Below are 16,444 nucleotides of genomic sequence, written 5' to 3' on the forward strand. Positions count from 1 at the left end.
TATGTAGCAGGAAAAACTCCATACTGACAAGAAAAGAAGTGTGAATGTGCACTGTTTATGTGTAAAGTTCATATACACTGTATCTCACATTGTTGCGAGGGGCGTTCGTCCAAACAGGGTCCTCTGCTGCCAAAGCGATACTGCTCATAGCAATGACAACCAGAATGGACATCTCAAAATAACGCAGAGTCACAATGTAATGACATAACCGCCTCACCCTGAGGAGAGAGAAGAAGGGATGGACAGACAAAGAGAGAGGTAAAGAAACAGCAAGCAGTGGACATAGAGATTAGGCTCCTAGCAGCTACTATCTCCTCACTTTTAATTTGCTAAAAAAAAACAAAGGCCTAAGCAAGGATCAAATAAAGCCAAGCTCTCAGCCACTATACCTAGGGTAAATGTTTTAACAAAGACAAATCTTAAAGCTTATGATGACAAGAAATAGAGCAGACCTCTCGTTTTTCACATGGGAAATGCAATGTACACGCGCTTCAGATACAACATACTAGTAGTAGAAGTAGCAAAATGGCAGGAAATATTGCACAAATGTAGATCATTATAAAGAGCAGTACCTACAACCCTCAAAGGCATACTGTAAGTAAACTTACTCATAATGCTCAGATCAAAATCCACATTGAAACTCACAGGATGGCGAGAGTCTTGTGTATACCCTGATTGCTTTCTGTATTGATTTATTTCCAGTGTTTGTGATATAGTATCTGTGGATCTTTATATATTTGGACCTTAGGAACTATGTGAAGTACATTTCCCATTTTGGTAAAAATTTGCCATGATAAAGGTGTAATGACAAAAAGCTTGGCCTGCATTTGACGTTTGAAGTGTGCACAGCCTTCCTTTCTCCATATTTGACATTTTTGCCCTTCTGGCACCTTAGCTTTGTGTCAAAGGTGCAGTCTTCTGGGAAATAATAACTAGAAAAGGTAGAACAAACAGTATATATATATATATATATAGTATGGTAGAAATATAGCAACTGTATTAAACAGCCTATACATACAGGCTTACTAGAGGCTGCAGCTATATAAAAAAACCTATGTAGTTATAACTAGATACTACTTTATTATTATTTATATTTTTTACTGTATACTGCAGCCAAACCTCAAATAAAGTTATCTCATCAATACACAAGTTAGTGAAGAGGCTTAACCTAAAATTAGTAGTGTTGACTGTGAGTGTGTTGGTAGTGGAGGCACTGGCCTCTTGAGGAGGTACACTTTACTGCTTTTACTAGGCGGGAAAGCAGATGGGTGATTCCTGATAGTATAATAATGATATGATAGCCTATAGATACAAAATAAAAAAGTAATATCATCCAATCTCTTCATGGTTCAACTTCCATAGCATGTGGAAGGTCCTACAGGGAGGTGAAGAAGTTGAAGAAGGTTGAGGTGACTCACGGATTAGTCTGTCCGAAGATGAACATAGAACTGTAAGGCAGAATGGGTTTGGGTCCACTTTGACCTCGATCCGCCAGGGCCTTCTCATTCATGGGCATTGTCTCACAGTCAATACTGTTAACTGGGGAGATAGATAGGTTGTTCACAGCAATGCAAGCAAGCGTCATAACAGTCACATTTGACTCCTAAGCGGCATCAGTCTTCACCAAATACAGCATGTAATTTACATTGGGACCTTATTTAATTATTGACATGGCAGAGTGGCATTGAATCACAACCCCCAACAATCATTCATCTAATTCATTGCCCTCAAAACACCAACACAAGGTTCATGTTTTTATTACATTGTATACATTTGATCCGTTAAGTTTTGGTTTCACACTGCAGTTATGCAAGCACACTAAAGATCTATACATGACAAAACTACGTCCTGCCGTCATCACATACGTGAGCCAGATGCTTATAATTGATTGGTTTGTGGACGGGCTTCCCCGTCCTCTCGTATCCTCTCTCTGTGTCAGAGTTTTTTCAACTGACTGCTGCTCTCCCCTACTGTCACGGCTCTTTTTGTTTTGTTGGGATGTTGAGAAGCAAGACACAGGAACTTTCTTTCTGGAGCATTTATTCAGAGACAAATGGAAACCTACACTGTACATTTACTACCACTTAACAAGTAAACTGCTGATGTATTCTCAGCTCTGATAGCCGAAAGCTGTCTGCTCTGACCGCATTCACCGTCACTCTCTCTCATGTACAGGCTAAGGAGCTTCCCAGGTCTTGTAACACAAGGAGAGCCTGCCAGAGCTTCTTGTATTTGGTCCGAAAGTCCGAACCATCCTTAAAATGCTTTCACACTATAAAGAACCGGACCATGGTTCAGTTTGATCCGGACCGAGACTACCTCTTTTGGTCGGAACAAATTTCGGTCGTTTGGTCCGGACCATAGTCCGGGGGAGGTTTCACACCTGTAATTTTGGTTTGGATCAAACCCCCTTAGAGAATGAATTAGATCTCTTCTTCGACCTCTGCAAGGAAGAATCTGATACAATATAATAATCTTCACTGTTACCATTTAACCAAGGTTTGGCTGTATCGTTGTCGATCTCTAGATACCAACCATCACATTTTAATCATGTACCTGTATAAACAACTATTGTTTGGAAGTATTTAATACAATCTCACAAAAAGTATTAGTAAAACCATCTGTTATCACTGCTTTATTTGGTGTTAACTTAAATCCTTACTCCAAAGTCATATGAAAGACCTTTTGGCTGGGTGCTTGATTTTTCCTGTTTTCCCCGCCTATCATTCATGGATTTGAGACTTTTTTTTTTCTCTTTGGGACAGCACGGTGGCCTAAAGACACTAACCATGGAAAGTAACATTCCCAGTTAATGTACAGTCGGAGTCCTTTGATGCATGTCACTCCCCATCTTTCCATTATTTCCTGTCATCTTTCTACTGACGGTTATAGTAAAGGCGTAAAATGCCCCAAACAATATTTAAAAAGATCATCTACTAATTTTAAAAAGACACATTTTTCACACAAGCTGAGAAATTGACATTTTCTGCCATCTCAGACTAACTTTCTTATTTCCTGTTAGTGATCAACCTTTTTTTGTTCTACCTTTGTATTTTATACAACCATTTTTCTTTTATTATTATTACTATTATGTATTACACGTAGTGTTAATTTCGTCAGACGAGACAAGACTAAATATGTTCGTCAACGACCTTTTTTCCATGACTAAGACGAGACGATGACGAGACTGCACCAACGTCCAAAAACGCTGACTAAGACTAAATTAACATGCATTATTGTTGACTAGCTAACTAGCCTGAAGGGACAGTAGCAGCTAACGAAATCCCTAATGTTCACAAAAATGCATTAAATTGAAATCGGACACCATTGTTAGCTTTATAAGACCTTGGGGTATATGTTATATAAGTGGCGTGACGAAATTCAAACTAAATATACTCTAGTTATGCCGGCAGCTGGCAGCCAGCCAGCTCCGAGCCCCAGTAGTCCAGTAGCTGAGAAACGGTGACTTTCACTGGGTATGGAGGTTGCCGTTTTCTCGTCAGACTGTGTTGAGCTCCTAAAGTCTGACACGTCTTACCAAATTTGCAATTAGCCATCAATTTTCGTAAAACTGCCCATATTTGAGATCTATATAGTTGATTTCTTGCATAAAAAAGTCTCAGAAGTGAATTTAATAACGAAATAGCCCGACAAACAACGTATAACTTTGCAGTGTCTGAAATATGAGACCTGCTGTCTCGTCTCCAATGTGTTTCTATGGGGTTCGCTCAAACCAATCAGCGCGCAGCTCATCTAAATATTCATGAGCATACCATATTTGGAAGAAAAGCTCTTGTTCCAAATAGAGCCATATTCACAGGGTAGTTAAGGGCCTAATAAAATAGCATTCGGGCAATTTTCAGCCCAACCAATGTTACATACCCTATTAGGAGACCTTAAGGAACAGTGTGAAATACCCTATATAATCATTCTATCACCACTTTAAAAAAAGACTAAAATGTTTTGACTAAAACTTGACTAAGATATATTGAGTTTTCTTTTGACTAAAACTAGACTAAAATGACGAGACTTTTAGTCGACTAAAACTTGACTAACAAAAAAAAGATAATATTACTAAAACTAACAAGGACATTTGGCACAAGACTGAGACTAAGACTAACTTAAAATAGTTGACAAAATTAACACTAATTACACGGCTTGGTTGAATACTTGATTGTGATTGGTCAATCACGGCATTGTGTGGTCTGCTATTTCTGTATAACAAACCAATGCTAAGTATAACCGACCATTGCCATGGAGGGAGTTCTGATCATAGACTCGGGTGGACCATTTTTAAATTAAAAAAATCGTTTTTAAACAATATTTGTGATCATACGGAGCAAATACCGCTGATTAATGGATCACAGAGCAAGAGAGAGGAAGGAGGAAACAGGGATCGCTGACAGCGTAACCTTTGTATGAATAGCTGTATAATAAGCTGTGTAATAGGGCTGGTCGATATGGAGAAAATCAAATATCACAATATATTTGACCAAATACCTTGATATCGATATCACAATGATTTTGTAGGGTTGACTATTGGTGCTTTCACAAACATATTTACACAATGAGATTTTTGATAAATAATTATCAATGATGTGAATATAAGGCAAATAATAGAACAGCTAGAACAGTCTGGTGAGTTCAAAAAATGATATCACTTTACTGTAATGCAGCCTGTAAAACCAGGAAAATTATAATATGACACTTACCCCATATTACGATATCCAAAATCTAAGAAGATATCAAGTCTTGTATCACGGTGTCGATATAATATCATATGCTAATTAAAACCCCTTCAGGCTGATTAGAGTCCTGCGTCAACCTGTCTGGGTTCTAATTCGCAATAATAACCAGTTCGGTTCCCTTACTTATTTGATTGTATTTATTTTTTTGCCTTTGTATTTGCAGAGAACAGTTCCTATAGTAGGCCAATTAAACACTCATAAATTAAACCCAAAATTATGTATTACTCTGACTCCACAGTCCTTATGGACCAAACTGGAACAGCTCTTACCAGAGAGCACTGTAGGGGGTAAACCTTCCAGGTCTTAAAAAACAAATGCTTAAAGAACCTGTTTAATACGCTATTTACGTAATACTGGCCTCAGCATGCTGGTCGCCCCGAGATGGTGTTACTTTGGTTCCAGGTTGTGTTGGGTGCTTCTACCCTGTATCCCTGTATCTGTTTGCAGGTGTATTTAGGTTTGGTTTTAGTTTTTCTGTCTGACATTTATATACACATCAGCTTAAATTTGCATGTCTTAGTAATATTCATCCCTTGTGAAAAGACAAAGACCTTGTTTCCTGGGGTGATCATGGTACTGATAATCAGATTTAAAAGTCAGATTTCATCATCCTTGGGCCATCTATACAAAAATGAACTGCATGTGCAAACCACACATGCTGCAGACAGTCATCTGTTTAAAAAGTTCCTCACCCTGCTTTCTTCACATTAAATGATATCTTCTCTGTACTCAGCATACTCTACTTGGTTTAGCTGTATGTGGCTATAGAAAATGACCTTCAATGTATTGGCCGCCATGGAAGTTAAATTATGTGTGCATCCTGCAGGCCTCAGTTGGTACTGACTTTGTATGAGGGTGGTATCTCCAGGTGGGGAAGTGATAGTCACAGGAGGAATGTGGATGGAGGTTTGGCCAGTTCTTGTGATGTTCCTCTGGTTGTCTGAGTCCTCTGGTCGGTCAGGCGGACAGTTGCCCCCTTCAGAGCACTGCTGGGGGGAGATGGCGAACAACTCGCCCTCTGAGTCACCAAACCTATCCCGAGAACAGAGATAGCACCTTAGATATGAATATACTGTATTTTCTTAATTAATATCTCCTACTGATGGCCCAATGATTTGTTACCTGCCACCAATGTCAGTGACATTTATTTGACTAATGGATATGACTAAACATTTACCGACTAGTAGAAACACCATTTAATACTGCAGGGTCACTGAAAACCTTTGATGATCTCTTTCAGTGCAATTATTATTTTTTCATATCGCAAAAAAAGGTTTTTATGCTTGGAAGCACGTGACTTAAATGTCTGCTGAAGCTTCCGCTCCACTGGAGAGACGAAAAATGGCGGCAGATGAAAACACCAGACCTGTGTGGAGAGATGCGTTTAACCTTCCTCAAATAAATACATGAAACATATTTACATCAGGTTTTCTACACGTTTTCCCCACCAACTGGGGTTTGACTGGTGCTCTTTTGATTATGCCATCTTATTGCATCTTCTTCTACTGCAATAGTATAATGGCACCTGACTGGAGAATTAGTGCCACTTATTTCTTAGTTCAATGAACCAACTCGCTAAAGTTGCATTGTAGTGGATAGAAATGTGCATACATTCGCATTTTTTTTTCTAAGAAATTCGGTTTAAATTTGATGGAATCCTGGCTACTGACTACAAAGAACTTACAACCCAGTTCTAAATTTGATAACTCAACTTTATGTTGATCAATTTTCCGAACAACTTCAAACAACATTCGAAACTGGGCTTCCTTGGGTCCTGAGCAATACAATATAGAGAGTATGTGCTAACAGCTAGCCGTTAGGGAGCAGGCTATTCCCGGGAAATGGGCCATTCTGCATAATGAGTACTTTTTTACTTTAGTTTCGGTACTTTAAGTATATTTTGATGCTAATGCTTTTGTACTTTTACTTGAGTATAATTTTCAATGCATGACTTATGTATTTTTTGATGTAGTGTTGTTACTTTTACTTGAATAAGATCTGACCATGCATACACGCCCGACTGCGGCACGTCCTTGGGTACCTAGCCATGCACCTGCGAAGTGTGTAGCAGATCGGATGAGTAGTCCTCGAGATATGCAATGGACAAAACGGACAGGCAGAGATTCTTTGCTTTATAGTTAGAGCTATTATAGCTATTGTTTCATTTAAAATCCGATGTACTTGAATACAGAGCTAAAGAGTCACAGAGCCTGTGAAGTCACAGGTATCGACCATGCAGTAGTTTTGATTTTTACCTGCGACTCTTCTCTCTCTCGTTGGACACCTCTCCTTCAACTGTGGATTGGCCCCTGGATCCATGAGTCCGATGTCTCCTCCGCTCTCCATTGGCACCACTGTCTCCTCTGGAATTCCTATCCCCATCCCTGTTAGACGAACGTCCATTTTTGTGGCGGGATCTTCGCTCTCCCCTCCCACCACTGTTCACTGTCCCATTGTCCCCTCGGGACTGCCGGTGTGAATGATGATGCCGATGCTCTCTCTCGCTCATGGCTCCTCCACCTCCGCTGTCATCCACTGAGCTCTGATGGTGATGTCTCCTGCCTCCTTCTTGGCTTCGGGACCTCTCGCTCTTCCCCTCTTTGCCCCGGCTGCTGTCATGGTCTTTGGAGCGGCTGTGATGGACGTGGTGGCCCCCGTCCTTACTGGTGCCACTGTTTTCATTTGTCACCTCTCTTGTTCTGGCCCGGTCCCTGTCTCTGTGGCGGTGGTGGCGACGGGCCTGGTGAGGCACGGGAGGGGGAGGGTCAGTGGCAGTCTCTGCCTCCTCTGGCATGGAGGGCTTGTGATGGTGGTGTTGATGGCCGGCCAGCAAAGACCCGTCGCGAGGCTCAACGACCAGCGGCCGGTCGAGGTGGGTCTTCATGTCAGGTCGGATGTTCAGGGCCGAGGACAGGCGAAGACGCTCCTCAAGATCCAGCTCACTGTAGAGGGCCTCGCAGCTCGCCTGGTTCTGCCTCCTCAGCTGATTGGCCCTCTGTTCCCACACCGACATTGTCTTCATTGACTTCTGCTGCTCCTTACTGGGGGAGGGGCAGAAGAACCAGACAAATCAAAACTAATGACATTAATATTAACATATAAAATACTGTGGAAATCATTTTCTAAATCCCTCTACTTCGACATCAGCGCCACAACAACAGATACAAAGGGAATAAGTATTTCCAATGGATACACTTACAGATATGGTTTAATTTGAGGCATGATAAATTCACTATGTATGTACTTTATACTTCATGGCACATAATAACAGTTGTATATTTCATTTTACATCTCAGGATGACACACATAGTCCCTACATGCTGAATGATTTACAGTATGACCAAGGTGCAATGGAGCTTTCAACATAGCAAACCACTGGGTCCATTTATCACAGGCTACTATGGAGAGAGCACTTTCATGGATATGTCTGAACAAAGGCCAAGCATGGCCACATTACCATGCTTTGACATGCTACTTTTTTCTGTCAATGTCGGTGTGTAATACAGTACTTTGAAATGGCTGATTGCATGCACTTTTCATACCGTGTAAACTAAAAACAGTCCTATCTCCATTAGGACCCTCACAACCACAGTTGTGAAATTATATCTTACAATGCCATCTCTTTATGAGGCATTTCATCAGAGAAATTAATCTAATCACTACACAAAACACAAAAGGAACACAAAATAACTTTATCCCACTTTCTCTACAGTAGCATTCTTTGTACCCACCGTTCTACATTAGTAAAACTTCAAGAGCAAGCACACTGCACTATGGATGGACAATATGGGACTGGACTCATTGAATGAACAGAAAAGCCTGTAACATGGTGAGCATGATAGGAATGCAGGGCAGCTCTGTTTTATGTGTGTGGTCTTGCTTTCAAGAATGTAAATAATGAGATCATGATGAAGTATATTTTAAACATGTAATCATCATCGACCACCTCGCTAGCAGGCAGTTGGGTTTACCTCAGGTAGTGGACTGGGGTGCAGACATAACTCCTACAAACACAAAAAGGGAGCAACAAACAGAGAAGCAAACACAAGGAGAGAAGGAACTTCAAAGGGGCAGAAACAGGTTACAGACAAAAGCACAGGGGGGCAAATAAGCTTCAGAAAACTGACAAGGGGAGAAACATGTACAGTACAGATGCAAAATTATACAAAAACCCAAAAGAAATTGTTTTGCTGAGAAGAAGCAGGAGGAATAATGGGGACAGGAGACAAACACTGAATACACACCTGTGCTACTACAGTGTAAAAGAGCTGTGGAATGTTTGGCTTGCCTAATAATTCTCTTCTATAGCATTTGTTTCAATATACATAGTGGGATATTAAACTGATGGTACTCAGTTGTTTTATTTAAGTAACCTTAAAGGACAATTCCGGCGCAAAACGAACCTAGGGGTTAATAACAGATGTGTACCCACACTGTCGTTCTCTGGGACATGTTTTCATGCTAATCAAATGTGTTTGTAGCTTGAAACAAGCTAGCGCGGACCACTGATTAGCTTACAACGCTAGTATTCGGGGCACAGGGAAAGTAAAAACAAATCGCTATTTATACCACTAAAAAGGCTCAAAATATCACCACACTTCAACAGTAGCATAATGAGGGTCCCTAAATGTTAACCGAAGCATTGAGAACTTTGTAAGTGTACAGACAGTTTATTAAAAAGATAGATTATAAAGACAGTCGGGTTTTCATATACAGGCGGCCGCCGTCTTGGAAGCTAGTGTCTTTCGAAACTATCTTTTTAATAAACTGTCTGTACACTTACAATGTTCTCAATGCTTCGGTTAACATTAAGGGACCCTCATTATGCTACCGTTGAAGTGTGGTGATATTTTGAGGCTTTTCAGTGGTATAAATTTCCGTGTGCCCCGAATACTAGCGTTGTAAGCTAACCAGCGGTCCGCGCTAGCTTGTTTCAAGCTACAAACACATTTGATTAGCATGAAATCATGTCCCAGAGAACGACAGAGTGGGTACACATCTCTTATTAACCCCTAGGTTCATTTTGCGCCAGAATTGTCCTTTAAGTTGTTTTTCATAGTTTCGTTCGTGTAACTGAAGAACTAAAGAAACAGTGTGTGACCATTAACCTATTTACAGGAGACATTGGTATATGTATGTATTATCAACCCAATCTGTTCATCAGTTTTTTAAACTACGATGTAGTTTTTATTATTGAAAACGAAATATCTACAAATAAAATGCTCTAATGCTTTTTAATTAACGAGTGAGTGTGATCTGATCTGAGAATAGGATGGTAAACCACCCCCTTGCTTGTTGGTAACAAAGTCTGCATATTACAGAAATTGTAGCAGCAGCAATAAGCAAACTCTTGTGGTTTGTCACTTAATAAAGGTGCTACAACAATTTTGGATGTAGTGTGGTAAAGTGTAAAGTATCTGGTACTGTTATTATTGTTTAGGCTGTTCATATGAACCATTCGTACATAAAGCTACGAAAAATAATGCACTGCAATTCGTATGTATTCCGTATTTATTACTGTATGCGCCACATTGACTGCCGCTGTATAAGACTGCAAAGACCTGCGATAGGAGGAGGTTGGAGTGGATGGTTGGGTCCTAAAACAGGGTGTTCAAGCTGAGTTCATGTCCCAGAAGAAGTTAAGTGAAAAACACAAGACGTTTACCCAGGAAACGGGTTTCCCCGGGAGTACTACTTACAGTAAGGAAAACAAAACTGCAACGGCCACTGAAATGCCTGTCCCCTCACAGTGCCCTGTACCAGGCTCACAGTCACATTTTTTTTTGGCTAAACTTAACTGTCACGTGACCGTCCGGCGGTCGTCCTAATTTTGTAGGATATCATACAAATTGTTGTGCATAAGTTTTCATAAAATATTATACGAACCCGTTCATGACAATATGTTGTATTGTTATAGGGTAATCAATATACTCAAAAGCTTTCTACTTATTTTTCATGGTTATTAAGTTACTACTTTTTGTGTTCTTAGTGCATGACGATGAAGAATGATAGTAACTCAACAAGTCACCAAGCATCTGTCTGTGTTTCTACTGAGCAGTCATGTTCTTCATCTGTATAACACAAGCCTAAAGCTGACACAGCAGCAATATAACATACAGTACAATACATATTTACAACCAGCTTGGGAAAATGAATCACACTTGATATTATACATAATGAACACACATACATTATGAACATTGATATGTGCTATCTTCAAATCTACAGAAGCAAAGGTGCAGTTATTGAAAACAATCATTCCCAGACAGAAGGGTGTCGATCACAAACAGTCTGATAGCATGGTCACTGACACAGACACTTGTGACACTTGTTGATCACAGGGAAGCAATAAAAACAGAACACAGTAATGGAAATATTGAAACACTCACGCAGCTCTACCAGAAGGTGTGATCACAGAGGAGCTGTCATGTTGTTTTGGACAATTCACACAGAAGAATGACATAATGACACCAGAAGAAGACAGGGTTAGACAGCAGAAAAACAAGGATGAGAGAAGGGTAATGGGAGGATTTAAAAATTGTAACAGAGAGGTAATAACTCACAGTGAGTTAACGCTGCAGATGGATGAGCTGCTAGAGTGCGCGTTACCTCGACTGCGTGTTAGAAAACTGCACATGCACAAAACAAAAAAGGGGAAGGGGAACACCGTATAGGATGAAGTCAGAAAAAATAGCCAGACACCATTCAACATTTCTGTCTTCTCTGTGTCATTTAGTCTCCCATCACATTTTAACGCAATGGGCAGTCAAAGCTCAGAGAACACAAGGCTGAGACTGAACCAGAAAGGAAATGTCACACAAATGGACCATCATGGAGATTTTGACTGCCATAGTGACAGTTTATTCATTACATATTATTTATGCTAAAATTAGCAAGATAAATACCATTAAAGCCCAGATATAAAAGAGTAGGGTTATACTGAACACAAAATACAAAAAGCAAATTGAATTTTACGGATATTTGTAGAGGTAAAGCTGCTCTGGATACAGGAACAATGTCAAGGGTGAAGCTTTAAAATATTTGTCTTAATAGTGAGGTCTGTACCAGAAACTCAGTAATGCTGCAGCTCGATTGCAGCAACTAGTAATGTTTGTGTGGTGACACAAACTATATTGTGCTGCTTTTGGCAATCATGTTAAATCCATGAATATGGTCAAGTCTACTCATGAGGGATCAGGTGAGCTTTGCATGTTTTGATTAAAAACAATGTAATCAGTGTAATCACATTATAGTTTTACTGATGGCAAAATGGCCTGTGGTTTCTGTATGTAAGACATTTTTTTAATTTACATGTAACTGGCCCCATTTAAAGTGCAAATGGTCTCAGTTGTGGTTTGAATTGAGGCACAACTTCCACAGCCTAGTTGTCTAGTAGCTCTTGCATTTGGTTTAGATTAGGTAAACAAAATCAAAACCATGAAAAACTTGCAGGACTTAAAGCTACATTCATATGTTTTTGTAGACCACTTGTAGGCAACCTTATAAAGTTGTTACAGTAAATGTGTTAGCTGTTGCCTATTTACACATTCAGCAAACAAGGAACAACATTAGCATTCAACTGGAATGGGTTTATATAAGTCTGATATTCACTGTCCTTTTAGCTTTGTTTTGGTCTCCACCAACTACTGAGGAAAATCTCTGGCTCTTTAGCTGTGAAATGCTCCACAGCTAGTTGCTATCTCTGTCTGTCAGTTGTTTGGTGCTGGACAATGGGTTTGTCAGAGCTTTATCACTAAAAAACAGCTGCATGCTGCGCTGAAAGAAAGGTTGATGAGAGTGGAGTTTGTTGACTGTAAAACTAAAATAAGCAAAAATATGCTTAAAAGCTCCATAGGGCTGAGGGCGACTGCAGAGTCGAGTCGGTAATTATCTGTGATTTTGTCAGTACGACGGACTACTTTTACATTACACACAGTCATTTAATCTATTATTTATTTAAAAGTATTGATTAGTGCAACTTTAAAGACCAGAATGAAAGAAGATAATACCACTGCCATTTATATTAATTGTCTTTTGACCAAATGTCCCTCCTTCACAGTCTAAATAAAGAAAGTCACAAACTAATACAATTTTAAGCCATTGTAAGTCTAAGGATATATTTTGAAGCATCCTGCAATGCTAATAAATTAAAATGTACTTAGACTCTGCATGTCCATTGTGTGTATAAGCCAGCACCTCAAGATTAAAGGTGTATATTATTTTTGCCATGCAGCTTTGCCACATAGGGTATGTACCATGTGCTCAGTGGAAACAGTGAATAAGTCTTTTTGACGCTACTCAATGAGGATCAACACCACCAATGAGATTATTTACTCCAGACTCCAGAGCAGTACTCTTATGATAATTGTTACACAAACTCTATGTATACAAATGAGCCTTAACATGCATAATAACACAGTTTGTTACAGAAACAACACAAAACAGCATACAAAGCAGTATATTTAGAGGAATGGTAAAGAAGAGTTAACAACAATGCAATGTAGATTGTTCTGTATATAAAATATTTTAAACAAGAATAAAGCAATATATATAAGAACTATCAGTTCATATTTTAGTATACACTAGGGGTGGGAATCACAGGATACCTCACGATATGATACACGATACATGGCTCACGATACCGATAATATCACAATACAGCAATTCTGCGATAATCAATATATCGCTAGACAATCCTATAATTATACATCACGATATCGGTCTAAATCTAAGTACAAAATGCCCGTGAAAAGGTTAAGTTTCTCTCTTTATTCACTGCAAGTTTCAAACAAGTCCAAACTGTTAGAAAACAGCACAATTCTACAGCACTAGTTTTTCAGTCTGTAAATTAAAATTACAGAACCATAGAGAAACTATGGATCCAGACTTTGGACTTAAACGTGGCTGGGGCATCTGTTATTTGCCTCAAACTGCTGTCCGCTATCCCGTTGAAAACCTCTTCCTCTTCGGCTAGGTAACTTAGGTTCAAGCTTCCCTCATTCATGTGTTGAGCGCCACTTCAAGGAGCCATGAAGTAGCGACACTTAGAACAGGGAAATCTATTTAGAGCGCCTTATTTTATTAATTAAAATATAGATATTTGGCGCCTGCGTATCGATTCTCGTATCGCACGAAGAAGGATAACGATATATTGCCATATCGATATTTTATCCCACCCCTAGTATACGTATCATATACTGCCTGGGGAATCTACAGTAAGTCCATAATAAGCCTTGTGAATGGTTACACTGAATTGCAAAACAGCTGTCTGCTTGTTCTGTAAAGCTTTTTGTTAAATATCTGTCTATCCCAATATCATACATGCTGTACAGTATATGTGTGGTTTAAAGTGCCCATTCTGCCTACATGTCAAAAATATAATGGGATATCAAGGACATACTGGCTGTAAAATATATATAACTCTATTTGTGAGTAGGATTCTGTCAGTGGATGTTATAATTTGTAGTCCATGTAGTCAGATACAGTAGAGGTTATTTAGGAAACAGAAAACAGGGATCTGTCTTGTAAAGAAAAAAATGTGTGTAGGTGAGGAGATTAACATTGACTTTCACTCGGACATAGACTCTGAGGAGGTTAATCAACATTATGCTTTGGGATAGCAAATAGCAAATATCTTCTGGCATAGCAACCAAAGAGCTGAATCAAACAGAGACCATGCATGCAAGTATCAACGAAAGAAAATTCTGACTAGGTTGTGTATGTTTGTTTAAATACAGACAGAGAAACAGCGAGGGCTTACATACATATTCTACATATTTAGGCTAGTACATAACTAATTTTGGATACTGAATAATAGGGCAGGATGGAGAGAATTACATTTTAAAATTATGTATATGTGCATCCTGCATGTATTGACAAAACAGCAAACTGGTCTTTTGCAAGTGCAGTACAACAACAAAAGTACCCCAAATTCCCATGTGTCTTAAGTCAGAACATTAGAAGAGATTGACTTACGCTGTGATGGACATGTTAGTGGCTGACATGGGGCTGACCTCCTTTACCTCCATGGCCTTCTGGAGTGCGATCTTCTTATTGATGGCCACCTCTTGCTCCTCTTCATCCTGGACAGTATGTGCAAAAAAAAACACACACACACACACACACACACACACACACACACACAGTACATACATACATACACATATATGAGGAGTTTATCTGTACAGTACAGTTACAGTATTGTTTAGGGGTGGCACGGTTCATGAAAAAACATCCGAACCGTTCGGTCCGCTTGTCTCGGTTCGGAGCGTGTGTGCGTCACACGGTTCGATGCATGCGCAATGTATAACCTCGTGCCCGTCAGGTGCCCGTATGTGACCTCCTCAGACAGTGTGTTTCCCTTTCATGCGAAAGAAGAGGTGTGGACAAGTTACCAACAAAACGTACAGCGAAAGACCGTGCAAAACATTCGGACACGCACACACACACACAATCACACACGGTGGATGCAGGAAAAAACGGAGATGAGACGTACAGGATGACCTAAATTGAGGACAGCTACGCTTGTTATTGTAAGTGCAATGATAAGTTAAAGTCCAATAAGTACTTTATCAAACCGTATGAATGTGTGTCCCAGCCCAGGCCAGGATAGGAAATTAACTAACAATGAAAAGATCAACAAGCCACTGACAGACATGTTCAAATTTGATTGATTCATAAATTATTTTTTGCCTTAAATCCACCAGCCATTTTCATATTATACATATTATACATTTGCAGCATCCTGAGCCTTTTTGGTAAGGTTACTAGGAAAACTTAGCCTAAAGTAATTTTATTCTCCCCAAAACAAGTTTCCTTTTTATTTACTTTAGAACTATACAAAAGAAAAAAAAAAAAAATCTTTTTTATGTATCTCTTTTTCTTTAAAAGGATACAATTTTTGTAAGAGCTACACTGAAGTTGGTAGTTTGATAAATGCAAGTCATCAATTGATATTTTGTAATATTTCAATCTTTGTGTGCTAAAAAGGCACATAAGTTCCTGTAGATAGCAATACACATTCTCTTTTTTTTGCCAAATGAATGAAAAGCTTGTTGAAATCATCAATGTCTTCCCTCTTGCTGTATCAAAATCTCACCTAGCTTTCCTCAGAGATGGTCCCAATGATGTGCTTACTATACTGTATCCTACATTGTGGATAATTAAGCTAAATATCATATGCTGAAGTATATTTCTGGAGTGTTAAAGATTAAAAGAAAAAATAGCAAGAACCGTACAGAACTGAAAACCGTGACCCTAAAACCGTGATACGAACCGAACCGTGGGTTTTGTGAACCGTGCCACCCCTAGTATTGTTGGTGATCCACCAGCGAATCCGATTCCCAAATGTCCTCCTGCTAATTCTCATATTTAACTAAACGGCAGAGAGAACCACAACTTTATTTAAAACAGGCTTATATTTGAGACAGCCCTTTATTTCTAATTGTACAGGTTTACCACGTATAAATACACTAGTATAATATGCATTTCCACTGCACTAATTCCATCAGTACAACAAGAGAGGTATCATACTCACTACGCTGCTGCTCTCAGTTTCTTTCTTCACTGACTTACTAATTATTTCCACTCACTTCCACTTTCCTGTTTTGGATTGCTGTTGAAGCTACTGTCAATACTTAACACTTACTGCACAAATGTTTCACATTAAAAGTGTTCTAGCAGTTCAATGGGCTCGA

General features: G+C 39.3%; 1 protein-coding gene across 4 annotated transcripts in view; it reads right to left on the bottom strand.

The window, feature by feature from the left end:
* The window catches only part of cacna1ba (calcium channel, voltage-dependent, N type, alpha 1B subunit, a), a 189,440-nt gene that overhangs the window by 75,095 nt on the left and 97,901 nt on the right, over nucleotides 1–16,444 (bottom strand). For all 4 annotated transcript variants that reach the window (XM_035996446.1, XM_035996445.1, XM_031300885.2 and 1 more), the window contains exons 15-22: nucleotides 14,724–14,830; nucleotides 11,312–11,377; nucleotides 11,138–11,170; nucleotides 8,720–8,752; nucleotides 7,004–7,789; nucleotides 5,593–5,780; nucleotides 1,419–1,539; nucleotides 89–218 (exon numbers count right to left, since the gene is read on the bottom strand). In XM_035996446.1, the coding sequence (XP_035852339.1) occupies nucleotides 89–218; nucleotides 1,419–1,539; nucleotides 5,593–5,780; nucleotides 7,004–7,789; nucleotides 8,720–8,752; nucleotides 11,138–11,170; nucleotides 11,312–11,377; nucleotides 14,724–14,830 (1,464 nt within the window). The remainder of the gene's footprint in view (nucleotides 1–88; nucleotides 219–1,418; nucleotides 1,540–5,592; nucleotides 5,781–7,003; nucleotides 7,790–8,719; nucleotides 8,753–11,137; nucleotides 11,171–11,311; nucleotides 11,378–14,723; nucleotides 14,831–16,444) is intronic.

The sequence above is a fragment of the Sander lucioperca genome, chromosome 2, assembly GCF_008315115.2.
Source record: "Sander lucioperca isolate FBNREF2018 chromosome 2, SLUC_FBN_1.2, whole genome shotgun sequence".
NCBI classification, from domain to species: domain Eukaryota; kingdom Metazoa; phylum Chordata; class Actinopteri; order Perciformes; family Percidae; genus Sander; species Sander lucioperca.